Source organism: Crocodylus siamensis, chromosome 2 (assembly GCF_052110815.1).
Source record: "Crocodylus siamensis isolate JL-2025a chromosome 2, ASM5211081v1, whole genome shotgun sequence".
Taxonomy (NCBI): domain Eukaryota; kingdom Metazoa; phylum Chordata; order Crocodylia; family Crocodylidae; genus Crocodylus; species Crocodylus siamensis.
In genome coordinates, this window is record NC_143396.1 from 132,169,182 (window position 1) to 132,197,093 (window position 27,912).

At 41.2% G+C, this 27,912-nt stretch overlaps 1 protein-coding gene across 15 annotated transcripts in view; it reads right to left on the reverse strand.

Annotated features, from left to right (window-relative positions):
- ADGRL3 (adhesion G protein-coupled receptor L3) overlaps window positions 1-27,912 on the reverse strand; it is an 875,465-nt gene that overhangs the window by 28,708 nt on the left and 818,845 nt on the right. For 13 of the 15 annotated variants that reach the window (XM_090036867.1, XM_090036864.1, XM_090036854.1 and 10 more), the window contains one exon: window positions 771-3,093. The exons of 1 other annotated variant lie outside the window; for it this stretch is intronic. In XM_090036867.1, the coding sequence (XP_089892993.1) occupies window positions 2,294-3,093 (800 nt within the window). In that variant the 3' untranslated portion in view covers window positions 771-2,293. Of the gene's footprint in view, window positions 1-770; window positions 3,094-8,473; window positions 9,162-27,912 lie in introns of those variants that run through there. One more of the 15 variants, XM_090036869.1, reaches the window with a different exon arrangement.

Consider the following 27,912-nt stretch of genomic DNA (forward strand, 5'->3'; position numbering starts at 1 on the left):
TCTGTCCATTAATCCTTTGGGAAAGTTCTATAATTTTTCTCTATCCAGAAATTAACCACAAGATGAGTAGGAGGATAAACACACCTGCAAACTATACAAATAAAGAAGACATCCCAAACTGGGAGAGGAAAAAAGGGTGGTAATCAATAAATATCTTTTCAGCGAAATGCTTGGAGGTTTTATTGGGCTTCTTATGTAATATGGGGGTCTCTTGCAAAATAGCTGAAGATGAGCATGACCAGAAAAGACCCAGAAAAGGCTAACAGTTCTTTTTCAGGTAATTCATTTCACACTGGTCCAGAACATTAAACTGAAAAGACCACAAGCAATGACAGGGAAGGCCTACAGTGGGCTTGCTTTACTCCTTGCCATGAGCCAGTTGCTTTTAATCTCAGAAGAACCAAAATACCCAAAATACAGAATAGTCATTACAATGACAAGCAGGTACAACACATGAACCACCTTCCTTAGATCCTTTTCATGTCACAGGCTAGTAGTAGATGCAGGAGGTCTATACGGACCTATAGGAGCCTACAGTAACCTGCTAAAAGGAGATCCACTTCATCCCTACCTCAATACCAATACAACTAACCTCATTTCCTAGATCCTCAGTCAGTCACAATGCTCGTGCTTAAATTATTTGGGTAGGGGTTCTTTTTGTTACCATTGTTCACTTGTACCCTAAAGTAATAACGATTTTTATAGGGAGGATAGCAAGGGAGAGAGAAATGAAGAGAAAGCTCAATTGTACGGTACACACAGACTGTGTCTTCTAAATCTTAATCAGTTGTTTATTGGTTGGCAAACAAGTTTCACTTTTACAACAAATATTAGTAATGAGGTCATTCAACTTTGAGACCATACAAAATGGATCATAAATTAAAAAAAAAAATTATAATCTGTGCTGCTAATTTACTTCTGGAAAGCCTACATTACTTAAAATCCTGTCAAATAAATAAATTTCCTGTTAGGAAAATAATGGAACAGAAAATTTTCTTTTCTTTTTTTATCACTTCTAAATAGTTTGCTTTTAATTTCTTGCTACGAGTCAATTCTCCTTTTAACCACTGCAGTACAAATGCCTAGATCGGGGACCAGACTGAGCTGTGAAGACTCTTAACTCCTAAAGGGATATATCCTTTCACGTGCAGAAGTCCCACTATGCCTATAAAAGATCTCCTGGCTTCTAGAACCATACCTACTGCCTGGCTGAGGGACTGCTTGCCAAATGTTTCATAGTATTATTATTTTACTATTATTATTATTGTCAGTTGTGCACTTGTAAACATAAAGTTTGTCCTGCTCTAATCAGAGAGAGTTCTGTTGGCAATACACCAATCGAAGAAAGATATACAGTGAGAAAAAAAAAATTCCATTGGTTCAAAAGAACTTGCGATCGCATTACTAAAAATGATCCTTAGAAAGTGACCTTTGTTTTTGCCCGGTGTCTTTTTTTTTTTTTAAAGGAAAAAAATAATGGCAAAAAAAAGACTTATGAAAAAACCTTGCTCCTACTGGTAGACAAACTTGCAAGACCAGCACAACAGAAAAAATTCTTTTTTTTTTCCACTACATGAACAGGGACGCCAGTTCTGGAGGAACAGAAAGCAGACTATATGTGCAATGCTAGTATCTGTACATTACATAGAAATTGTTCCATTTTTTTCTGCCATTAGTTTTTATCGTCAGTTAATACAGCAAAACATAAAATATGCCTTTAGCATACACTTCTAGAATTCCCTTCCGTTTCATTAGATCTTTTGTTTGCTCCCACAGCTAAGCGTGCTGCAGTTAAACCGAGTTGTGAGTGACCGAAAACCATGATGTGATACAGACTCATAATAAACAGTTTTGCTATTTTGTTGTTTGCTTTTTGTTTTGTGCAGCACTCCCACCTAGATGCATCATCGCTACTAGTTGCAAATGCATGATTTGGCCTTTCTTTCTTTTAAAATCAGGTCCACGGTAATAATAGCAACTTAGCATCAAGGATGTTTAAACAAACACATCATAACTCAAGAAGGCCACAAAGTGTGCCATTATCTGTCATATCTCTTTCATTAACATAATGAAGTCTGTCTGAGGAAGGAGAGGAGAGTGGGTGGGAACTTCAGCGGTTCTTGTTCTCTCTGGGCTGGCCTAAAAATTCCAGTAAAAAAAGTCTGAGTTTGTTTGCTTTTTAGAACAGCATGAAGATTTAGGAGTACACACAATATTACCACTGCTTGTATTAACTCAGAACAGTAAACCAGGTGTTACGGAGGGGCGTTTGTTTAATTTTTTCCTTAATCTTCTATAGACTAGTGACCAAGTGAGTGGGTCCTTTAGAACTTCCTTCAGGAGGAGTCCCATCTTTGTTTGGTGGGACTATAAAACCATCACTGCTGCCTCGACCTAGCTGATAGTAAGTGTGCAGCTGATGGACGTGGTTTCTGGAGCCTAGATTTGGCATGCTTTTGTAGTAAACATCGTCGGCATCACCACTTTTGGCTGGGGGGGGATCGGTCTGGGTGCTGGTGGTAACGCTCTCTGTGGCAGGCATGCCAGCCAGTGCAGGCATACTGGTGTAAAGAGAATCCCTGTTGGGTGACTGGAGGTCTTCTGTGTGCTCGTTTGTTAGCAATGGGAAAAAGCTCTCACTGTTGTCTTGGGGGATCCGTCTCCTGGTGTAGTGGTGAGGCTGGTGGTTCTCTGCGGAATAAACTCTTGGCGGCAGCAAGGGGGCGTCTGACTCCTCGTGGATGAGTTCCAGGCCCAGGCTCTCCTCGTGGTTGAAGGAGGTGGCATCATCGAGGACGATGGCGTCATCCTCGCTCCCACTGCCGATGTTGTTGACGAGTTTGTTCATCAGGTTCCTGTTCTGTTCACTGGAGCGCTCATGGTTGTTCAGGTAGGAAGGGATGTAGTTGGAGGTGAGTTCCTTCAGGATCTTTTTCTCTAGGGCAGTCTCGTTGTGGTTATATCCACGGTCAATGAGTTGCACACAGTTGCTCAGGTACTCGCCGCTGGCAATGCTGTAGCTGTTGCCGTGGTTACCATTCAGTGGTAGAGTATCCATGACACTTGTATCCCTGGCATTGTTCAGAAGCCCCTCTGAAAAACATTACACAAGAGAGGGTGACTTGTACAAACAGGACACTCACGCAGGACTTGCACAGCCAAAACACTTTTTCTACATGGTAACACTTTATTGTGTTACTGTGCTACCCAGTAGCCATGTAAAAATAAATAACCAAACATATAAAAATTGGGGCTTGATAGCAGGAGTATCACTATGGGATAAATAAAGGGACCTAAAATACTCCAATAGGGAACAAGAGCACTAGCTAATAAGATTAAGCTTTTCTCCACTGGAAATGATATCGAGCATTGTGCATTGTACTTGGTTTGGAAGCAGGGTGTCAGAAAGAATGCCCCCTCCTCTCTTGCAAACACCTTCTACTGGTGTTACACAACACTGCTCCCCAAGGACATACTGGCTTGTTTTACGTGTTGTCTTAGAACTAAAAAAAAAAAAAAATCAAAAAAATCTACAGGGCAGATCCTTGGCTGGTATAATGGATGTCAATGCAACTATGAAAATGCAGACCAACTGAGGATTTGTATTTACAAACTATCAATATCATTCCCAAAGCACGGGAAGCCATTTAGTAAATTAAGGTGATACACGGAAAAAAATGTCCTCCCTTTCACCTAGAGATGCTACTAGAAGCAATGAGATTGCATGTACACAATTTAAAGGCAGAATTTGTTCCAGCTTGAATGGCTGTGATTTAAAAAGAAAAATCACTTTCTGCTTTGAAATCGTATTTCCAAAGAAATTAGATGCCATATATCTTCTGTCACATGGGCATGACCAAAATGCTTTGCACAATGCCAGCCAGCATGGATGGGTATTACCAAATGTTATAATACAGTCATGTCCTGGAGATTATTGGGACATAGATGTGTGGATATTCCTGATTCTTTCAAAAATGTTTTCTGCATCCTTTTCTAAACCATGTAGCTGTGTTCAAACTACAGTACATACTGTGCCTGTTACAGTACTGTAGACTATAAGGAGTGGATTTTCATAAGCAGGGGCATGGGATATCTCCCATTAACATGATCATTCGATTAACACTTTGCCTGTCTTTTTTGAAAATGTATCTCTTTCTGAATTGCAAAAGGAATATACCATAGAAACAAGGCACGTGACGGTTGGGGATGAACTCATCATGTTGAAATGATTGAACTAATTAATTATATAAATTTCCATAAGTGTGTTAACACCATAAATAAAAACCTGGCTTTGAGTCCTCATTTGCTTACACTAGTGAAGGTGGGGGATAGCTGCTTTGAAACCAATGGAGTAAAACCAGGGTAGATGAGAGGAGAGACTGGTCCCTGGGATGTTAAAGTGCCATGGTTTCCTTATTGGCCTCCGAAACCCAATGAATGAGCACAAACATGAGAATGCATTAAATTTTTCCATTTAATTTCTCAAAGTATTCAGATGTTGTCCCACACAGTAGACAACCCTGAACAAGCAGCAGTGCGTTAGAGCAGCTGTTTATTGACAAAAAAGATTAATGGTCATTCACATCAACAAGAGAAAAAAAACCTTAGTACACTGCTAGTGTACCTGCTGAAAATATGGATTCATCTATATCTGTGATGCAATATTTGTAGCGAGACTGCTGAAGCCTGGAAAGAGCTACTGCTGACTTTGTTCTTTCTTTGACTGAAATGTCCTGAATATGTCACCCCTCTTTTGGATTTCTGATGCATACTGTAGATTTCCAAACAAAACAGAAAGCTATGCATAAAATAAACTAGCCATCACAGACATAGAGCAAAGCCATTTATTTTCATGTTGGAAGGGCTGGGTAAACAATCCACAATGTTTAAGGAAAAATAAAAAGCAAATATTTTAAAGGGACTATGTAATGAGTGATTGTTACTATAGTGTCTGTTTGATGGTCATGGCTGGGAAACTTATGCATTGAGACACTGATTGTTATTTCTGCTGCCAATGCATAGAATTGAAGGCTGGAAGATTCTGTAGGAAAATAAAGTGGATGCATCACATTGGAAATAGAGTTGGTTCCACAATGAACTATGCCATAAAAAACAAACAAAAAAAAGGTTACAACTTTGCAAATAAAAATGTTTAAATTAGAAACAATTTAACTCGCACATACAGGTATATGAGGCTTAGGAATTATGTCGGGTAAAAGACACACAAAAAAAGAAATAGACAATAAAAGCATCTACTCTGTGTATGTGTGCATGCGCGTGTGTGTGTGTGTGTATATATATATATATATATATATACACACACACACAAACACATATACATATAAATCCATGAGTTTTACTCTTTTGATTTTAAAGTTGTGAGAAATGAACTTCTTTTTTTTAATAAACTACATCATCTATATGTGATGCAATAAAAGTGAACTAAAAAAAATTACATTTGATATGCAATGTTTAGCTTTACTCCCATACTTGTCTCTCTGTAGGGCTCTAAACGACAGCATGAAGAAAAGGAAAGAAAAAACAACAAGTAAGCTTACAGCGACAGTAGGAGGAACATGAGTAAAAAGCAAATTGATGATATGCAGAAAAAAGAGTTAACGGAAATAATTTTCACTGCCCAGAATACATGAATCTGTTACATGGTTTATTTCAGGTAAAAAATATTGACATTTTAGACAGAAAAAAAATTAAGCACAACAGTAAATACACTATATTTTTTAAATAAATCACTTCTGAAACTTTTCCCCAATATTGTTATAAACGTTCAGGGTGCTACACAAACCAAGAAAAAATGTTCGGAAATCTTTAAGTTGGTAAGTGCTATGTTTAAAGAGACAGACCCCAGCAATGTTATTTCTATAGTTTTAAAATGAATGTCTTTACTTACTGTTAGTTATAATAACCCTGGCAGTTGCAATTGAAATCCGTTTCCTTGCTACAATGTTTTGTCCTCCGTCTTTTGCCACACTGCTTTTTTAGTGATTTTGATCATCATGGGGCTGCTGGCAATTTATAAATTTTGTAAGGCGGCATTTGTTTTTCCTTTTTTTTTAACCAACACATGACAATTACATGTACTTTTCAAACAACTATAAGAAAAGGTAGTAGATCCAATTATGGCATTTCTCATTGAAGCTACTCTGGGAGACAGGAAATAAAGAAACAGCCAAAGATGTGGATAACGTGTCATTGTTCACTTTCAATTTCCCAGTTTGTATTGGTTTGTGGCACAGTGTCACTTAAGCATAGCTGGTTATGTTATTTCCATCTTCTCTTAAAATTACCTTCAATGAAAGCAATTGTAAAAAAATCCATCACTTATCCAAGCGGCCATGACTGGAATCGATTCTTCATTCTACTCAGTGAACACAGATCTGTCCATTCCAAATTTCGGCAGTTTGGCAACCCTCTGAATATCTGCTGGGCTCAGTGAGCCCTTGGATTTCTCAACTAGCATCTTGTTTAATCTTTCTTAGCCAAACTCCTGTTCCATGGATGGAATCAAGAACTTTTTCCTTGGTCACAATGGGCCTGGCTGAATTTTAATTTTTAAGTCCTGATCCAAAGGGTATTTCCCTTGTTTCAAAGGGACTTCAGAATCTAGTATCAGGCTCCTAAATTCACCCAAAGCGGTGGCTCTGTACAGAGTACAGCATGGGAGCTCTAAGGTGTGCAGACATGAATAATTCACACCCAACTTATACTATAGTCAAATACTTGAAAAAGCAGATTCTTGCCCTTAGTGCTCAGCTCTGCTTTTGCAAGTGAGAGCAACAGCAGGGATTCTCTTCCCTGGAAATACCAAATCCAAAAGGCTTGTCTTGACTAGGGTTTTAAAAACATTTTGCTAGAATGTACCAATTAATATATCATAGAAGTTGAGTGCAGACAAGGTAGCCACCATGTTACCTGTTATCACAAATTAAATCCATGCATGAGAACACAGGAATATCCAGAGTGGATCAGACCTGAGGTCCATTTTATCCAGGATCCTGCCTTTGACCAGCCAGAAGCTTCAGAACAAAGTGCAAGGGACCATTCCCTTATCTATGTTAGACTTGCAGAATGTGTGTGTGTCATGTGAGACTATTTTAGCTAATGTATTTGGATCCTAGTCAAGACAAACCCCAAGAGATGGCAATAGAAAATGTATAGGAAAGTCCACTGCCTGTGATACAGGCATTGAAAAAATGCCATGCTTCAATGATACCAAGCAGTTATTTCTAATGACTTATCAACCTGATTAAATTAACTCATTCAACTGGCTGTTGGGTCTGTATGCTTATAACTCAAGGATCTAATAAGGCCTTTGGTGTAAATCCATGTCCGCTGAGGTTAGCTTCTTACAGGGGCTCTTTGAATGTTCATAGGGACATATAGTAGATCAAACTATGAAGTAGTTAATCCCCATTCACAATATGTACTTTGGAAAGCGATGGCTACAATACCTTATTTTCTGCGATATTTTTATGGATATTAATGAACTCCTCAAGCAGTATGTCTGATTCTGCTCCTTCTGAAGTCAATGGCAAAACTCCAGTGGTTTAAATGGAACAGCATTGGTCCCACTCTCTTTTAGTTAGCACAAATGAAGCCTAACCAGCTCTGTACTTGGCATATTTACAAACATTTGGGCCCTGAGTCTACCCTCCTGCCCCCCCTGCATTGGGTACTAAAGATACAAAGAAGCTCCTTATGGGAAATTAGAAAAAACACATTAAAAAATTTAAGGCACTTTCTAGAAAAAAACTTTTCTGACATTTCCACCAGAGCACATTTATACAGCAAAATGCAGCCCTGAAAACCAGGGTTTAACCTAATCCAAATGCTAACTCAACATTACCTTCTATCATCCAATTTTAAACTTCCTTCCCAATTTCAAAAACACACATAAAATTATCTTAATCTTAAAGCATAAGGTACCTTTTTAAACAGTGACAATCTGAATAGTCTATTACTTCTGCAGCAAGAAAACATAAGTATTTATATGCCAAAAATTGTACAGATGATCAAGTCTCTTTTGAACATTTGCGATATACTGAACCTTAAATTCAGAAGAATTTCTGCTTAGCACTGGTCCTTTTGAAAAGAATTAGTGAATCAAATTTATTGCAAAAAGTTAGCATAGTTTAGGAGATTTATGAACATAAAAAGGTCAAGTCTGGATGATTTCCTCTTTTTGGTATGAATTAAAATGCCCTAGTGATACAATTCGGTATCTATTTCTATTGTAAATAATGCACTGCTGTATATTACAGCATGATTACACTGCTTGCGTTATCATCATTATTTATAAACCTTCATTGGAGAACTCCTACTGCAGTAGGATATCCTAACTAGAAGTGGTACAAATAACAAAAGTGGACATTTTGGAAAATGGTTGGGTTTGAAAACAGTTACCCTATAATGATTCAGTTGCACTTGGGGGAAAAAAAAAAGAATCACCAAACTGAACAGAGACAAAGGGTTAAGATTCAAATTCCAGATTTATTCCCAATGTCATTTGTAACTAGAACTGTTTGTTTATAACAAAAGTATCCTGACATTAATTCACAGACATGATCCATTAATTCAAACAAAGTAAACAAAGAAGACATACATATTAGTTGTAAAGGAACGATTTTTGTAGTGGACTCTGTACAACTGACTGTATTCACTTCCATATTTAAGAGTAACAGAGAAAGTGTCCAGTTCTGTGCTTTTTTCTGGTTTTTAAGGTCAGTTGTAGAATGCATTGACTTTAGTGTCTATACATTTATCATGGCCCTCCAAAAATATAAAATACTTGGAACTAACTTAGATTTCTTAGTCTAAATCCAAAAGTCCTTCTTCCCCCTATGTAGCTGTAGACAGACACATTGATGAGCTATTGACAATTTCTTTTTCCATATGCTATTCCAGTAGCAATAGCATCTTTGGTATCAAAGGCCATTTTGGCCTCACTTACCTTCAAGGTGCTTCTGTTTCTAATATGAATGACATAACAAAGAAATGCACTGACAACAGTGATGGATATGCCAACAATATACATACTGAAGACTAAAACAATACAAAATGAAACAAAATCGAAACCACCACGCATGTCTTGATGGATCTGATGAGTCTCTATCCAAGTGATTTGGGTCATTTGTGGAGAAAGCCTATGAAGAATGGAAAAAGGTACTAAGATGAAAGGAAGGGAGGATTTTTTTTTTTGTGCCCAGTTTCAAAAAACAAAGGGAGGAAAAATGAAGGAAAAAAAGAAAGAAATGGGCCTAAAGAAGCCACATAAAATGGAATTCTCACTAGAAAAATTAGAGAGAAACTCCAGCACACCTTGTGTGTTGTACATGCTGACAGAAGGGTTGTTATAGACCGCCGATTCCCCGAGCAATGTATTATAAGGGTTGTTAGTGCCATGAGGACGAAGCAGAGCATTGGTTATAAGATGATTAGCCATGGCTCCTGGAGCAGCCCGATAGAAAGACAGAGAAAAAAAGGTCAATCAGGCAAATGTGGCATAAAAAAAAGGAAAAAAGAACATTCAGAATGACAACAGTCAAAATAGTCCTGATTACAAGCAGCCAGCTAATTAGACTTGAAAACTTATAGGCCACTAAAGCAGCACAGATGTTACTGACAATGCACAAATCCAAGTTGATGCGAAAGAAAATGGATTGGGAAGCTGGTAAGCTCTATTTATGGTGGTTCCCCAGTCGCTCAGTGGGTAAGCAAGGATACGCTCACATGCTTGCTACAAATAAATAAAAGGAAGTGACAGTCTACACAATGGGAAAAACTCTCCAGAAAGTGCCAAATGAATGAAATAATAATGACTAACATGAAACAATACATTCAGCTCTTAGTGTGGACTCAGGATTATTTATTGGTCTCTTGGAACATGTATAAACATAAGGGAAAGATGGAAAATGAAAGCCCTCTGAAGATTCAGGGTTCTTTTTTTTTTTTTGAGAACTTTGACTCAGGGATTAACAATGCAGGGTGGGGAGATGCAGTTTTTTGCACTGCACTTTCCAACTACTTATTAACATCACAATGTGCAGCAAAGCTGACTTGGATCTGCCATAGAAAGTGAGAGCATCACAGCTCTTGCCAGTTTGTAGAGTCTGAACAAGTGCAGGCCATTTGGACAGTCACACTTAGTGGTTCTCTTTTTCCTCAACCCACACAATTTTTCACACATGTCATCTTTCTTTCCTATCGTTTAGGATCATACAAGCCACAGCTGAGTGGCCAGTATTCAGATCTGTATACAGATGCAATTCTCTGTGATGCTGAGCTTCTGGCCTCTTGCACTGCAGGACCAGAGCAGCTCAGCCCATATCAGGAAAGACCTACCTTATTTTGTGTGGGGTGACAGCCAGCCCTTGTAACCAATACATTACTCCCTCCACCCTTAGCTGATTTGCAGCAGGTCAGAAGCATTAAATGCCACTTTTCAAGGAGGGTTTGGAACTATGGAAGTGGTTGGTGCCATGCATGTGTGTTTATGGGTGGAGACAGCAGATTGGCAAGACACTGAGAGGGTAGTGGTAAAAGGGAGAAGACCACAAATTAATAATTGAGATGTAGTCAATATCCAATGTAGATCCTACCATACTTGCCTAGGATTAGTCCTCAAGCTAGGGGCAGAAGTGGGATGCAATTTTCTCTGTGGCTGTCAGAGGGATAAAATAAGTGGTGGATTCAAGTGTTAGGGGACACTTCCCCACCAGGCCAAAAGCCCCTCAGGGGCTGGGGCGGGTAGATGAAGCCAGGAGGAGGGTGCAAGGAGGGGTAGAAAGAAGAGGGAAATGGAATGATCCTTATTCTGCAGCCACTCTTTGCAAACACGCTGCACAGGCTTCATTAGTTGGCTGCTCCCATGCCATTCTTCTGCCCTATCTACTTCCACGGTGATTCCCAACACAGGAAGCAGCCTCGGTTCCTGCAGGGCTCAAATCACGCATAGGAGTTACCAAGGGGTACCTCCAATTACAGTGACATGAAATCACCTGGTGAGTGGAGTGATGGGGCAGGGAGGACAGGAAGTCAAAACCCAATTAACAGCAAAAGGAGATAAAGTAAGAAAATGTGCAGAAGAGAGGGGGCACAAATAACATACATATGTAAAATAGTTATCCAGATGAAAACAGGGGCAAGTAAGAGCTTGGGCATGGCTAAAGTAAGGTAGGGAGCTCTGTGTTACCCTGGTGTTGCCGCTGTGCACCTGATGGGTGACCACAAATCTTGAAGTCACTTTTGGATGGAGCTGATTTTGTAGTGTGTTCCAAAGAGCTGAAATATTTCTCCAAACTGATGCTTCCAATTTAGCACAGGCTCTTTCATGGCCCCACGCTCTTTTCAAACTGCACTTGGCATGCAGAATGGTACCACTCAACAGGAAGCACTATCTGGAGTATAGCATGACCTCTTTACTGGTCAGGATGGGGACAATGGAAAGCCAAGGCTCTGCTCTGCATTGTTGCTTTTGGCTTGTCTTGCATGGATGGGGCAATTCTTGAGATGCACGGTGTGTCATTCCTTGCATATCCCAGGGAAAGTCAGGCACCCTGCCCCTATGTTTAACACTCTGATTACCTTCCTCGTTTTGCTGGGTTCTGGAGAGGATACATGTTGTACTGTAAGCACACATAAGTCAAGCATAACCATTCCACATGAAGTCCTTGTAAGAGAAAGCACTGTAAAAATACCCTGTTGGCTGAACAGTTGATAAATAACCACTGAAAACCAGTAATGGAAGCCCTACAGAGCTGTCTCCAACCTACACAGTACATTCCTACATCATTCATACACTGCTATGACTCCTAATGGCTCACAGTGGAGTTATTTCACATTTACATAGTGGCAAGGTTGAGAAGAATCTGGCTCCTAGCCTCTTTCAGCAGGCTTCTCCCATAAAGGCACATGGCATTAGTAGATAACACCGTACTTTGAAAAAAAAAATGTCCATTGTCCATAGAAAAAATCAAAGTGGTGCTATGGTAATAGGACTGCATTTCAGATCTATTCCTAGACACCCACAGAGCTTGAAAAAAAATAAATATTCCTTCACCTGATATTTTTGGCTACACTGATGTAAAAGAAATGAGCTTGCGTTGGGAATAAGGAAACAGTTTTGTCTCCTGTAAGAAATGACTGCATGATTGCTTAGCTAGGAGAAATCAAGCATAAGTAACAGGCCAATGAGTCAATACTGTATTGCAAGTAGTGTCTGGATCTATCCATCTGATGTGCATCTAGTAGGAGAGATTTGAGGCCTGCTTCTATTTTCACACAAGTTTTATACTAATGTGATCTACTGATGTCAGTGAAGCTGCTCCTGATTTTACTTAAGTTTTGAATGAGTCAGGGCATAATCAGTTAGGAACATGTAAAAAGAAAGTGGGTGTTCATATGGATAACAAGTACAGCCAGAGCTAATCATAACCAAAACTTTTAAAGTGACTTCCCGCATGCATTTGTGCTACTCGTCCAATTAGACCTCAAGAAAAGACACATTAGAAATGTCTTATTCCAATAGACAGGTTCTGGGGGTCACAGGTTGCATTTCCTTATAGTAGATTTAATGCCTGTAAAAGGGGCTGGATTGAGAAACCTAAAGACTGAAATCTGTCTTTCTGTCTAATTGAACAATCTTCTCTTTCGTTCCCTCTCCCTCCCTCTCTTTTTCCAGAATTTCTGCAGCAGAGCATTTCCAAATACAGTGCAGGTTATCCACAGACTTTTCCACTGACACAGCTCTCCAACCTCAGAATGAACCTCCCTAGGAAAGACAAAACAGTCAGCCTCAGCAAACTGGCCCCTCTGCCAAGACCAGCTGCATGTGTGGCAACACTGGCACTGATTGTAAAGGTGATATGTCAGTAATGGTGTTTGCCCAATGGGTCCTGGGCTCTACGCCTAAATGGTACCAACCTCTGAAATTTACTGCATTATTGATACTCCAGAAAAAAAATAAATAAATAAAAGCATGGTGCAATGTAAAGCAAGCATCAGAACAAGTCATGTTCTAATGGGCTGTATGCATTATGGATCTGCTGACAGCTTTTAATTTAAATAAACACCTGAACTCTGATGTAAATCATGGGATTTGGAGAGGGATGGATATATTTCATATACACATGGGTCAGACCTTCAAGCCTTACTATCAGTGAATAACATCTTACTTTGTGAATAGTTTTGGTGCAGTAAAAGGAATATTCGATCCTGAAATGGTAGACACTGGCTCTGTACGTCATGTATATATATGTACTAAGAAAAAACAGAGAATCTTATTTTCTACCTTTCTCTTCTTTCAGTCTTCATTACTAAAGATATATCTATTAAACTTAGATCATTTCAGGATCAAAAACTAAATCCCAGGTTTGGGGACAGTGGTGTAAAACCATAATAGCTCCCCTAATGTTAGGAGGCTTCTTCTTGATTTACAGTGTAACAAATTCAGATTTGGGATCTAGATGCTCCTCAGATTCTGCACATTTTTTTGCCACTTTAAACACTGGCTGCCATCAAAGACTTTCCTTCGTTTAAAAAAAACAAAACAAGGGTCACAGTAAATAGAAAAATTAACATGAAAAGAGCATAACTCACAATAGTATTATTAAGTAGCTTGGACACAGCCCTTAACTTTGCCTGCCAGAGCCTTCCTCTTAATCAATGAAACAGGCATAGTTTTCACAGCCCTGGAGAGATACCTGAGAGGGGAGAATGGCAGTCAGGTTCTGAACTGCCTATATTTAAAGCTTTAATTAATAAAATAAATAAATAAAGTCCAAGATCGTGCTCTCTTTTTTGAAATGAGGGTCAGTGGGGGAAAAAAAACCCCTGACACCTGGCATATTTTCAAATTATCATCCTGCTTTCTTTGTGACATGATATCATCACCATAGCAACCAACAAAGCTATTAGAAACAGAGGATTAGGACTTCAGAGGAAGAGTGAGCAGCAAGAGCAGGTGAGCTAGCAAACAATCCTGCCTACATGAAAATGTCCTTGGTAATAAGTAATGAGCAAAGTCAAATATAGGAAATGTGATCTAAATGGCACAGTTGCTAAAAATATCAAGGGTTTCTGTAAGACTCCAACTCCTTGGTAACAACTGTCTGTCAGCAAAAAGAAAAGAGAAAAAAGAAAAAAGATTAAGTAAATGAGTAGCTAGTGAAAACAGTATTACTGGCCTCCATTGAAACAATGTGACAAACCAGAGTGGTTAGCAACAAGGTATGAGAGACATTATGGCAACAGAGGGCAGAACGTGATATAACATCAAAGTGTGGAGGAGCCGATGGAAGCAATGAAGTTTGGGAAGTGTAGGTCTGAAAGTTGCTGGTGAGTAGCACGGTGCATCAGTAGATTGACCAAATGGAAATCCATGACATCATCTGGGAAATCCGGGATACTGCTGCTTCCCTCTACCCTGCCCCATCGTGCTCTTACAAGTTGGTGGAGCGGCTGGACTGCACCCCATGCCCCTCCATTTCTGGGATGCTCATTATAATTCCCAATAGCCAGCCAAGACCAGCCTCTGAAATCCAGGACTGTCCTGGCTAAAGCAAGATATTCGGTCACCCTATGTATCAGCCAAGTTTAAGAGCAGAAGGAGATAAGCCTTGTGCACAAGTAGACTGCTCTGGAATGACTCTGTGTGTGAGGAGCTTCCATCAGTACATGCATTTGTATCTGTCTGACTCGCCCTTGGCAGGCTGCCTAATATGTTCAGAGAGAAGCACGTGTAGGTTGTTTGTTCTTCTTTTATCCAGTTATGTCCTGCTTCTTAGCTTCACCAGGGGACTACAGCCTGACACTAGCTGAAGATATGGCCTTGCCTCTTTTGCGCTTAACTAGAGTTTAGGGATAGTCTTTAAGATCAAATGTCTCTCCCTTCTCAGCTTCTTGGACTATCCTCTTATTCAGCAAACTTAGTTTTGTTTCCTTAGTTATGGTGCCTGACCACTACCTCTTTTGACTGGAATATTAGTTAACAAGAAACTCTACATGAATTCAAGTTGCCTATTCAACCTTCTGTCTGCACTCTGTGTGGCACATAAATGTCCCCCAAAAATCAAGGGAACCATTGCTGACATCCTCTGAAGTGTCCTCCTCCAGCCACTTGAACCTAACAAAAAACAGGTCCAGTAGCTAAAGACTAATACTATTATCAGATACAACATGCAGAAGCTATCACATTTTCTACTGTACAAAACGTCCCCCCTCTCAACCTGTCCCCAAAAGGCAGTCTAAATTACTCCCAAAAGATGTGTAACAAAAAAATAATTGGAATGACTCTAATAAAAGAAGATCAAAATTCCATCAAATTTATTTAAAAAAAACCAAAACAGTTCCTTGCCATTTTACCTTTTTGGGGGGAAAACCCTATACACTGAAAAATATGGTAATTCTGAAGAAAATAATGTACAGATAGAAGTGCATCCAGAAGAAATGCAGTGGTACAGACACATCCTCCTTTCAGTTGATGCTGCCACAGGAAAAGCTGACCTTTTCAAAGTCCCGAAATTGGGCAAGACCCCCACCCCATTCCTCTTCATGCTCAGCATCACCTCCCCTCTCCCTCCCACACCCACCCACCCACCACTGTGCCCCTATCCCTAGCTCCCCAAGGGCAAGGGCAAGGGCAGGGGCAGGGGCAGGGGGAGTCTCCAGAGCCACTCCTGCTCACTCTATCTGGGCTCCAGGAGGAGCAGGCTCATCTGGGAACAACAGCAGCAGCAGGCAGGTTCTACCTCCCTACCTTGTCCCCCTGGCTGTTCCCTGCCAGCCTGGGAGCAGGCAAAGGGGAAGAGAACCCACCCACTGTTGCCGCTGCTGTTTCTGACCAAGCCTGGCTCCACGTGCAGCCCAGCTTCAGTGGGGCAAGCACAGCTTTAAAACCTTCCCCCACTTCCCATGCATCAACTGGGGACAGTGGGGACCAGTACAGTGATGAGCAGGAGGTTAAAATGGGAGGAGACATGAGGGAGGGGGAAGAAAGGGGAGGGGAAGAGATCTGCCAGTAAGGACAACCACACTGCTCCTGTACTCACCTTTACAAAATCCTGGATCTGCCTTTGCAAAATAGGCAAAGGCTGGTAAGCTCAACACTCTGATTTACATTTCAATAAACAATCTGTAAAGTGGAATTATGTTCAGTCCAATATGAATCTAGATTTAGGTTCAGATTTCAAGTCTGAAGTTCAGGATTGTTCAGTTCCAGATTTCTGATGTGGACCTAGCTCCAAGTGGATATTCCCTGTCATTATGGGCAGGGAAGAACCCTGTGAACACAGCAATCCTTTTCTAAAGACTAGAGTCAGGTGAGTAATTTATAATGAATAATTTATTCAACAAGTGTAACATGTAAAGCCTCATTAAAATGACAGACACAAATGGGTTATCCTGGAAAAACCTCACGTACCTGTAGAGAAAAATAAAAGTTTGAGTCACCTGACCCAGCCACCCTGGTTTCAGTTCAGAGTGAGGTCTTCCTGAGCAAAGTATTTTCTTCTTAGGACAATTCTTGTTTTGTGTGCATTTGCCTCAAGCCTCCAGGCCCTTGCTTTGCGGTACCTTGTCTTGGGAAAACTTGTGTAGACCTGGCCGTAGGTACGCTTAGATATAATCATGGTGACCAGTCCCTGGCAGTGGGAATAGTCCCATTAGTTTTTTATAGCATCACTTCAATGATGGAATATTATTTAACAAGTAATGCCAGAAATATTGGGTGGGGCGGCAAAATACTTACAGTCCAGTATTATGTGTTCGGAGCCATGACTTCAAGTTTCACTCCACATTCACACCAAAAATTGCCCGTGGTCTGCTGTAAATCTAGTCATTTGAGCTTGGGAATCAAAAGGGGACAGATGCGGGCCTGCCATCATCATTCTTCTATGGCCCATGCTAGCATGGTGGACTGTTGAGGCTCAGGAGACTTTTGACCCTGAATTTTCATTAGAATCAGGTTTCCAGAAAGAATCTTAAAAAAATATGACTTGAAACTCACTTTTCACAAATATCCTGTTTACATTTGGTGGTGTGGCTAAAAGGTCTGTTTGCAAAATCACCTGCTAGAAAATATACTAAACATAAACTTAGAAAGAACAGACAACAAATTCCAAATGAATTCCTGCTATCACCAAAATAGTCATAGTCCTTTTTCTCACAGTACTCAACTTGGTTCTACTCAACGTATGTACTTCCTGGACTGAAAGTCATACCTGCTTATTTCACAGAAGATAACAAGTTGGACCACACTTAGCAATGCAGATCCAACATATCCACAAAGCAGTGAGGAAAGTCTAATACATTATCAGTAAAACTGTGAGCTTATGTTCTGAACGTCCCTATTAATGGTGAATATTTAAGAGGCAAGGAGAACACACTGCTTGATTTTCACATCATAGGCAGCAGGACTGGAAGTTCAACTTTTGACTTGTAAACTCAGCAGATCTGATACAGAAGCCATTACAGGAGGAAAAAAATAGCAAATCCCAAGATGCCACATTTAAAATAGTCATTCTTCTGACTACAACCATGCATAAAGGATTTAGATTGCTAAGTTTACCTACTTTACGTGCATATGAAAGCTGATATCATTTTAGCTGCTATATGAAACATAAATTGTACCTTTTTTTCCCTTTGTTAGACAGCAATTGGTCCTTGATGTAGAAGGACATTGAATGAAGAAATAATTTTGGAAGAGTTCAATGTGATGCATTTAACAGAGGACTGCACATCCATTAAGTACAGGTATACTTTTAAACACACTAAATGAAAGCAAAGAATGAAAGGGAAGATGACAGGTGGATGTCAGTCGAGCTTAGACTATATCATTCAGGAACACAATTCAAATAACTTCTGGCTGACAGCTGGCTGACAAAGCAGTGCTGAAGGCCTTTAAATTAACTTGAATCATCTGCCTGATCTATCCAGTGGGCACCAGAAAGAAAAGGCCTTTGAGTGGTGGTGAAAAAGTATTACCATTCAAAATGACTCTAACTGAACAAAGCCCCTTGAGAGATGCTCCTTTCGCCTGTACAATTAAGAACATCTTCAAATATCTGGTTTGAGGGGAATGGACGCAGGCTGTGTTCCTGGCTTCAGTTATTTTCTGTTCTGTTCCAGTCTCAAATTCTGATTGCAGTAGCCAGCACTCACTTCAAAAGGAAGAAACATCAACTATAGTTGGGTACATTTATTTTTTTCAGCAAACAGCATATTTACTAGAAAAATGCAGTTTCCAGGGGGTACCAAACTGCTTGTGAGTTTAATTCAAATTCAGTGAATAGTTTCAACTAAAGGGGAAAAAAAAGCCCACACTGAAAATGTCAGTTGAAACTGTCATCGTCTGAAAGAAACCGTTTAGATTTTTTGTCTGAAAACAGTATTTTTGTTTTAAAACTGACCCATGTTTCTAAATTTAAAAAGGGAAAGCAGAGTTATACAAAATGAAAAAGAGAAAAGCCTTTCATTTAACCTGAAATAAAATGTTCTATTTATTTTGAGGGGGGCTGCCCCAAATTACATTTCTCAGCCTTTTGTTTGGCCAAAAACAGCTCCTGATAATAATTCATTCTGGGTCAATGCAAATAACGTTTGAATTTTTTATTGTTTTGTCTTTTCACCCACAAAGCAGAAAAATCCATTATTTGCACTGCTCTAACCTGAAACACCCTACAACAGCAGTTGGCAAGGTTTTAGGGTCAACCTGACTTAGGTTCCAGGTGGGCTAGTTCCTTGAACCAGCCCAGTGCTCCTCCTTGCCTCCCAGCTGTGGTACAGTGAATCCAGAGCTTCAACCCAGATTAGGCTTCAGTGCATCATGTGCAGAGCCCCCACTTCTCTCCACCTATGACAGTGAAATAAGCAAAGCCCCCTTCTCAACCAGCTGAATCTGCCCCACAGGCCATCTGTTACTGACCCCTGCCCTAGAACATCACTGCTATACATTACTGTACAACAAAGTCTATACAACCCTTGCAGCTCCTTGTTCCTACTGCATATAGCATATGTATCTTTCTGTGGCCTACATCACTGCAGCACCCACATGCCTCACAGTCTTAAATGTATTTAACCATATAAACCATAAATGTATCTAGCCACTTATCAGATTGGGAAGTACCATATAAGGCACAGAGATCCTCAAACAAGACTTTTTGTTTTATTTCATTAATGGAAGCCGGGTAGGTTTCAGGATCTGGGTCTATGACTTCCTTGCGGTCACACTAAAGTCCATGGAAGAAAAGTGAATTCTAGCTGTGTCTTCTGAGATCCTGGCTACCACCCTCACCACTGAACCATCCTTATTCTGAGCCAGCATCCACAGAACCTAAACCAGGCAGACAACTGGCATGTTACTTGTATTGATTGTGTATTGGCCACAACTGGGGTCGGAAATTATTGTCAATTTACTGAGACCAGTGAATGAGATGAGAAACATAATTTTCACAAAGCAAACAGCTGACATGAAACAATTTCTTATCCAAACTCCTAAGGCTAAACTGTGGGAAAGAATTCCATCTTCCAGTTATGCTATTGCGCAAAGAGCCTTGCTATACTGATTTAAGTTTGCAAGTTATAGCCAGTTTTTCGTAAGCTCAGTATGAATTAACTTACTACTTTTCATTCTCTAAAAAAAGAAAAACAAGGAAAAAACAAATACATAGAAGGCAGACAAGGAAACTTGTATTAGTCAAACCTAATGTTCTCATTTTGCCTTCCTGATCAGTGTTCAGTAATGCCCTTTACAATGTTAAAGACAGAATTGGCAAGTATTTAAGGAACACTGTTATTCCAAATGTTCTTGTTCAATTTACTCAAACAATTAATGAAATTATGAAGAGTGAAATGAAACACATTTGCTGGGGGTGGTGGCAGATATTTCAGTATTTTGCTGGTACCTGCAAACACACATTCTGACATTTAGATTTATCAAGCTGTGTACTTTTAATAGCCAACAAGATTCAGCTAATAAACTTCAATAAGCCTGCCTATTAAATTTGTCTCAAATAGGTTTGTTGTCACTTGCAGCATCTAATCTATTCATTGCGAAGCTATTAATACTGACTGCACTGAAATGGAGTTTCAGCAAATGAGGTTCTTAAGCTCTGGGCCATCTTCCTCCAAATGAAACATTCCATGCTTTAATGGGAGGACAGGAATGAATTTTTCTTTTCTTTTTTTCTTTTTGCATTTGATAATTTCAGACCAAAGTCCCATGCAAGACTCAAACCAGTACTCCACATTCCAATAATTTATTCATTCCACTTTAATTGTCAAATATTGGTGCTTCTACCACTGAAAACCGGGCTCCCCATGATAGTCAGTCTCAACTTCTATTGCCTAAAGTTGTCCATATTCTTCTTACTAATACCCAGTTCCTGGGATTACCTCTAATTAAAGCACTGCAACTTAATAGTAAGACACATAATCAGGCTTTCTAAAACTGTTCAGTAACCACATCTGAAACAAGGCTTCCAAGATCTTGGCCCCCGAAATAATTGGGGAGATTTTAAAAGTAGCTTAGTATGTTGGAGAAGGCTCACATAGAAAATCTAGTTGTAAGTAGCATCTAGGGAGCTTGTGCTGCTAGGTGGTAAACCTTGGAGAATAGTACCCTGAGCTGTTTTAATTAACATTCCCCAGAAAGCCAGTGCTGTGTGAGTGCAGTGTTACATGGTGATCCCAAACTTCTACCTAGAATGCACTGGTCTCTCAAATCTGGGAAAGGTTCACTAGAGGTACTCATCTTACCGGTCCTTCTAAAGTTCTGGTCAGGACACAGCAATGCCCTAGCGCTGTCCCTTCAAGAGATTTATGCTGTATTGTGCACATTTGTACCATCTCTTTATTCCCTCTTATTCTACTTAATTACTCCATAGGTGCAGAGGACCCCATTCTTCCGTGGATATGGTGTTGTCCTGCCATTTAGAGGGGCAGTGGTTGGGCAAGGGACATGGAAGTCTGCAAAAAGTGTCTGCACCTTCTGTACATTTTCAGGCATGTTGGAGGTGAGTTGGACGTCCCTGCTTAGGGCAAGCTGCATCAGTTATGAGCTTCGCTACTCCCCTTGTGCTACAACAGTCATCAGGGAGCAGCTGTGAAGAGACCTACCCACATCCTGACCTTTTTAGTACACAGCCAATTCACTCAGGCTGTGACTGGGGCCAAGGGTTTGCCACTTTACGATTCAATATTGCAGTCTTGCTTTGTTCATTCCTCCTTCGCATTCACTATATTAAGGCTGTTCTGCAGCAATACAGTGCTGAATCTAATACTCCCCAAAGCCTGCTCCGATTTCAGAAACTGCACAGCTTTTCGTTTTCTTCTTTAAATCTGATCCGCCTAATGACCAAACTTCCAATTATATGGCTGTCAATCCTAAAATCAAAGCCAGCTCATAATATCTCCCAAAGGAAGGATGCCACGTCATTTACTGAAATCACTGCAACAAATCTCAGCTAACTCAGGCCATGCAGCAGATCAGAGGGCAAATACACTGAAAGACAATTGGCAGTGGGATGCATTTTGAACAGCACTAAAAAAGCGTGTAATTGCAAAATCCTTTAGTCTTTCTCCTCAATGCTGGAAACCATAACATTCTTAGCAACAATACAGGGGCTGGTAAAAAAAAAAAGGGGCAGAGGCAACATCTAGTTCAAGGGGCACTAAGTGTTACAGAGTTTCTCTTGCATATGAAAATAGGTAGGTGGCCATCGTCTAACCCACACACCTGGAATTCTTTGCTTGCAAGCATGTGGCCCCTCCAGGGTTACATAGCTCTTCTTTTCTAAGTCAGATGCTGAAATTCTGTGCAGGTTGACAGTGGATTTTACCTGTTGACTGCTTGTGCCTACATAGGTGGCAGAGACACTGGTTCATTTCCTGGGGCCAGGAGATGATCATCTCCTCATACGTATCCAAGTCACACTACTGCATCCAGTATTCCACATAGCCCTGGTTATCAGAGGGATGTAGAGGGAAACTGCATGAGTGCAGAGAACAGCATCTAAACTCAACAAGGAAGTGAATGGATTTAGACAGGAGGGAACAATGGATATGGATAACTTGGCTAAGTGGTAAAGAAGGGTGACTTGAAAAGGTTTTATGTTAATCCTACAGTTGTATGACAGACCTGTACATGAAGCAGGGGGCCAAGGAGTAAACTGAGGAATTGACTTTGCAGATTGCTTTATCAGGAAAACTCTGCTGAAGTACAATGAACACACTGACAAATGGCCTACCAAGGGAGGGTGTGTAAGACCCAACACATACAATGCTGAAGTCTATGCTGAACAAGACACAAGACAATGCACCACAGGGCTGGACCGTGTGTTAGCAGAGAGAAAGCCAAGGGGGATGAGGGAGACATGTTATTAAACCTTCCCATCACTGCCATTATCACACAGACTGGGGCTTGAGTTGAGACTTTCAGACAGGTACATAGGTTCACTTTTGCGGTATATTAATTAACCCTGCGTGCCTAACTGGAGACAGATTCTATCCCTCCTATTAGGTGCATAAGTGGACTTTGGTGCCTTAGTCACTCCCATGCCTTCCTGCTTGACTCCCTAAAAAGCAGCAGTGGCAAAAGGTGTGTGGCTGAATAGTGGAACTCCCCTTAGAAGCTCTGAACTCTGGGCACAAAGAGTATTTTGGTGTTTGAAGATGCAGACAATTGTCCAGTAGCATTTTCTAACTCTTAACTCCCATGGGGTCTCAAGTTAGGAGCACAAACATGGATGACTGGTCCAGAAATTTTGGGTGGAAGGCCCTTCCCTGATCTTTCAGTGGGCTTGCTCACATGAGTGAACTGGTTGCAGGACTCTGTCCTTCATTATTTCTGTGTTCCTCAGCAGACAGAAAAAAAATGCTGGGCACGTCTACACGAGATGTTACTGCGGAACTGACTAACTAATTCCACAGAAAAACATCACTGTCTACACATGCAGTGCTATTAAGATGGAGTAAACTAATTAACTATGCTGGAGGATAGTACTTGTATGTACAAGTACTAGCCTGCAGTGGAGTTCTTTAATCTGCAGCAATGCATGTGTAGATGCTGATGGGACTGGCTGGCACATGAGGATGCTTCAGTGGGGGGGCTGCCTGCTGGCTAGCCCCACACTGGAGCACCCTTGTGCCCCAGCCAAACCCTAAGCAGCACATTGAGCTGGGATGGAGCAGCCCCAGGCTAGCAAGCTGAGCCCACAGGACTTCTGCCAGCCAGGGCTACTGCCACACAACTCAACATGCTGCCATCTAGGATGCACATGAAGACACAGCACGCAGAAGCAATACATTCTGGAATGATATGGGCCAGAGTTTATTGCTTCACCTTAAAAGCAAGTGTGGATGCATCCACTGTAAAACATTTTAGTATCACTGTATGTGCATGACACTTTAACGTAGGCTAAATGCTTTTCCACTCCCTTAATGTTGTTGGTGTTTGCATGCATCAGCAGTGTATTGCACATTAATTCCAGACACTGTAGCAAATTTGGTGGCGTAATGCGCCTTAAATGACTTGGGGCGCAGCAAACTAAAACTCCTCCTCTGAGTTTTAGTTTGCTGCCCCTACAGCCATGGAGTGAAGAACCAGGCTCCGTGCAGCTCAGGGGCTCTGCAGGAAGCCCTGCAAGCAGCCTGGCAGCAGCCCGGGATGGCAGCCTCCGCCCAAGAAAAGCAGCAAACCTGATCTCCTCTGCACCCCAAGCCTGCTTGCCTGCTTGAGCTGTGCGGCGGCCTGATGCTTCCCTCCATGGCTGTGGTGCCCCCCAGGACCACCTGAGCAGGGTGCCACCTGGAGGGGACTGCCACTGCCATGGAGGGAAGTAGCAGTTCCCCCTCCCCCCCCGCAGCAGCTCACCCTCCCTTCCCTGCCACCAGAGAGGCAGGTAAGTCAGCAGGATATGTGCACGACACGGGGGTTTAAAGGACCCTAAGTTGAAGTGGTGTTTTTAAAAACCCACCTCTTCAATTTAGGGCCCCTGTTTCATTCACACATGCCCACCAGTGTTCCTGCCACTTCTCTATGGACTTTTATACATGCAGTTGTGGACATAAATTTTATATGCAACCAGGCCCATGTGGCATGTACAATCTTGAAAACTAATTTAGAAATGAGTGCCTATAAAGGGCCACCATTAAGTTACAGCATCAACTTAACATCAGGTCAATTTTAAAATAGATCTTAAAAAAATATATAAGTACTACCACTGCCATGGATCCTGCCTACCAATTTTTGTGATTTTTTACAATTGCAGTTTCTTGTTTTTAAAGAAGGCCCACTCCTGCATTGCTTGCTCTGTGAGAGACAAATGACAGAGGAAACTGAATAACTAACAGCTTGTTGTAGGGAAACAGTGAAATTGCCTGTTCTCAGCTGCACAAAGAAAATAAATTGAGGAAAAATAAAACAGAACAAATATTTTCTTCTCTAGCATGTTTCAACAACAATAATGCCCTTAAGGATTACTTGTGCAGTAGTAGATAAAAAATGCTATGGCAGATGTGTGAGATTTAAGTTGATGATGCCTTCCTGATACCCAGCTGAGTGAAGGAGCTCTCACCTCTCTCAGAGCTGTTTTGTGTGTTAGGGTTTTTGAAAAATACAACAGGAATTCAGCAGGATCTTTGAGACTGTTATGGTGGCCAGATAAGTATGCCAAGTGTGATATACAGACAGAGGCATAGCAGTGCAGCTCTGTGCCTGGGGCACCTGTCTGGTGCCTGAGGCAATGCTACCTCCTGCCATCCTTCTTGAAGCAGTACAATAAGCTGCTGTTCTAGTAATGGCTGCTCTTGCACCCCCACAACAAAGTCAGTGCCCAGGGCTGCTGTCCTGGTGCCCCTAACTCTCCCCACTCTCCCCCCCGGTTATGCTACTGAATACAGACAGCCCAAGGATTTGGGACTGGTAATGCTAATCCAGTAAAACTTTTAGGGCCTAGATATTCAGCTGAGCTCAGGGCCTTCCAGGCACCTAAAAGAAGCTACTGAATTTTCAAAACAAGTCTCTGTACCCAAAAGCTAAGAACCAGAAAAGGGCGGGAAGGGGCACTGAGAAATTTTGAAAAAATCTGATTCTATATGTTTGTGTCAGGTACAAATTTGTGAGGCCATGACACCTGATGAATACCAACTTTAAAGCCTGATTATCCAAATAGTTTTCTTTTAATCTCTTCATCTTCTGCCTTTCATTTTCCTTAGGAAGAAGTCATCCTGGGTTCTGGTCCAAGCTCCAGGAAAGTTTGTGCATTTTACATTAGACATCTAAAAACAGAAATAACCCTAGTAGCAGGGCAAGTGCCCAGAACTCCTCTTTCCCAAGTGTTTGTCTGCATTACTAAGTTTGTTTTCTTTCTGCACTCAAACAGAAGGGGCTGAAGGAGACACCATGAAGACCAGCCCATCACTTGGTGTTTGAGGCCTTCTTCTGGAAATTGAAAGATGCTGGCTTCAGTGTGCTCAGGTTGAAGAGGGCCAAAACCCAGGTATCCTACTTCCTGGGCAGCTGCTCTAGCCTTAAGGTGACTGTATAACTATAGAAGATGGGAATCTCCCTTCTGGATGCCAAAAAGATTTCATAGACATTAGGGCTGGAAGGGACCTCACAAGATCATTGGGTCCAGCCCCTGCCCAAGGGGCAGGAAGCCAGCTGGGGTCAAATGATCCCAGCAAGAAAGGCATCCAAGTGCTTGCACCACCTCTGGAGGGAGTCTATTCGGGGCCCTGGGGACTTGGACGGTAAAGTTTTTCCTTAGATCCATTCTGAAATGGTCTTCCAGGAGTTGTGACCAAAGATGGAGGCTCATAACTTGAGATCATGTCTGTCACCTGTTTTGAGGAGAGGTAGGAGTTCAGATGCACCCTACATTCACCGTATCTCCACACATCTCCCTGCTCAGCACATAGACTCTCTTTATTTTAGACACTTCACCCTGTTGAACTGGAACACTGATCTTGAAGCAAGGTGCTTATTGTTTAGGAGGTATGATGGCTAAAAGGCTGTTTGGTCGAAAAGGCAGGTCTGTATGCCTCTTGGCATCCACTACAGGCAATGTGTTTATTTGATTAAAGGATGTTAAATAGCAAGCATCAGTGTTACATCTGAAGTCATATTAGGTTCTCAGAGCAGTTTATAGATGGCTTGTGACATGTCATCTTAGGTCTGGTGACTAGTTTGAGACTGGCCCTGGAGAAATTCTGATTTAGTAAAGAAGTGTGCCAGGGAAAATCACACTTTGGAGCATAACACAGGGGTTTGTTGGCTGATTGTGGGAGACACTTTCAAGGATTGTGACTGAGGTCTGCACAACCTGTCAGTATGAGGGAAAGGGAGACAAAGGAGAATGACTCAAACCAGGTATCCCAAAAGAGGATACTCCAGGCACTAGGCTTATGCACTTATGGCTTTGACAGACATGAAAAAATGAAAAAAAAACCAGCGCTTTACCGGAACAGGCAGTGCATTAGTTCAATCTGGCTCCACAGCATCTGTATAGACTGGGCACTTCAGTGGGGCTTTTTGGCACTTTTATCTAATAGCTGATTCAACTGGCTATTAGACAGAAGTGCCAAAAAATCCACTAAAGTGCCTGATCTATATAAACATTGGGCAAGCCAGGTCCAGCTACTAATATGATGCCTTTTCTGGGCATGTGCTGTGCTCAGTGCAGGGGTGCACTGAGCTTAAAGTAAAGCACCATTTTGCTTTTTTTCCCATGTTAATAAGCAGCCTTTATGTCTCCTTAATAGCACTCCTTTTCTTTTACCATTTTGTCCCTTTCCCTTCACTTGCAATGCCACAGTTACTATGCTCTTATGTTTTCTAAAGCCTTCTTTTAGCATGCATACATCACTGTGGTGGTATGTACCAACCAAGATACCCTCAAGCATGCTCTGCCCACCCATGCCTGCACACATCCTCTAAACACAGAAAACACACAAGCAAGGCTACTATGGAGTCAATACGGCAGCTATTTTCAACCACGTCAGAGACTGCACTCTCAATAGAGACTGGAGAGACACACCTGAGTGATATTACAGCCATATTTCTGGGTTTAAGCCATTAAAGTGGGTGTGCTTAGGGGGAGCATCAAAGGTAGGACACGTTGCCTTCCAAGTGCAAATTGTCCTTTGTTTCTTCACATTGGAAATATGAAAAAGCATAAAAAAATGCTTACACTTAGGTATGCACACTGTGACCACTGGTCTGTCTGCATACCTACGTAAGGTATGGTAACATAGCTTGGAGGCTCAATCTGATGACTTGTTACTATCTGTGAGCACATTTTTAAGGTATCACCAAGGACATTGGCCTCATGACTCTAAGTGCTATAGTTACAGAGTTATGAAGTGTTTTAGTTGCTACTATAGTCACTGCAGCCCAAGCAGGTTGGTCTGGCTAGCTACTGATAGTTTGGGAACTGCTTGCAGTGCTCTGTAAGTCCCCATCATGGAAGCATGGAGCTCAGGGTGGACTGCAGAAGCCACTTGAAAAACTGTATGACTACTGAGTTGCACATTTCTGCAACTACACAACTATTAGCCTCCCCAAATTAACTGATTTAAACCTAACTTAAGCATGTCTCCATAAGCTGTAAAGACAACTTTGTCTGTGGTGTAAAATAAACAATGCAACATTTTGCAACTATAATACATCAGAGCATCCGCTTCTAAGTTTGTGAGCGCATGTGCTCAGATAAAACCCGAGACTGGCTTGACTCTTTGCACAAAAATCTAAATATAGCCAGTGCTTGACATTAGTCCCAGTGGGGTCAGTGGGGCCCTGAGGAAGCACGGTATATTTTCCATGTGTATGTGGAAATTATGGTTCTAGCAAGAATAAGCTGGATGCAACAGCATTTGGAGCACTGACTGCTTAACTGTGCC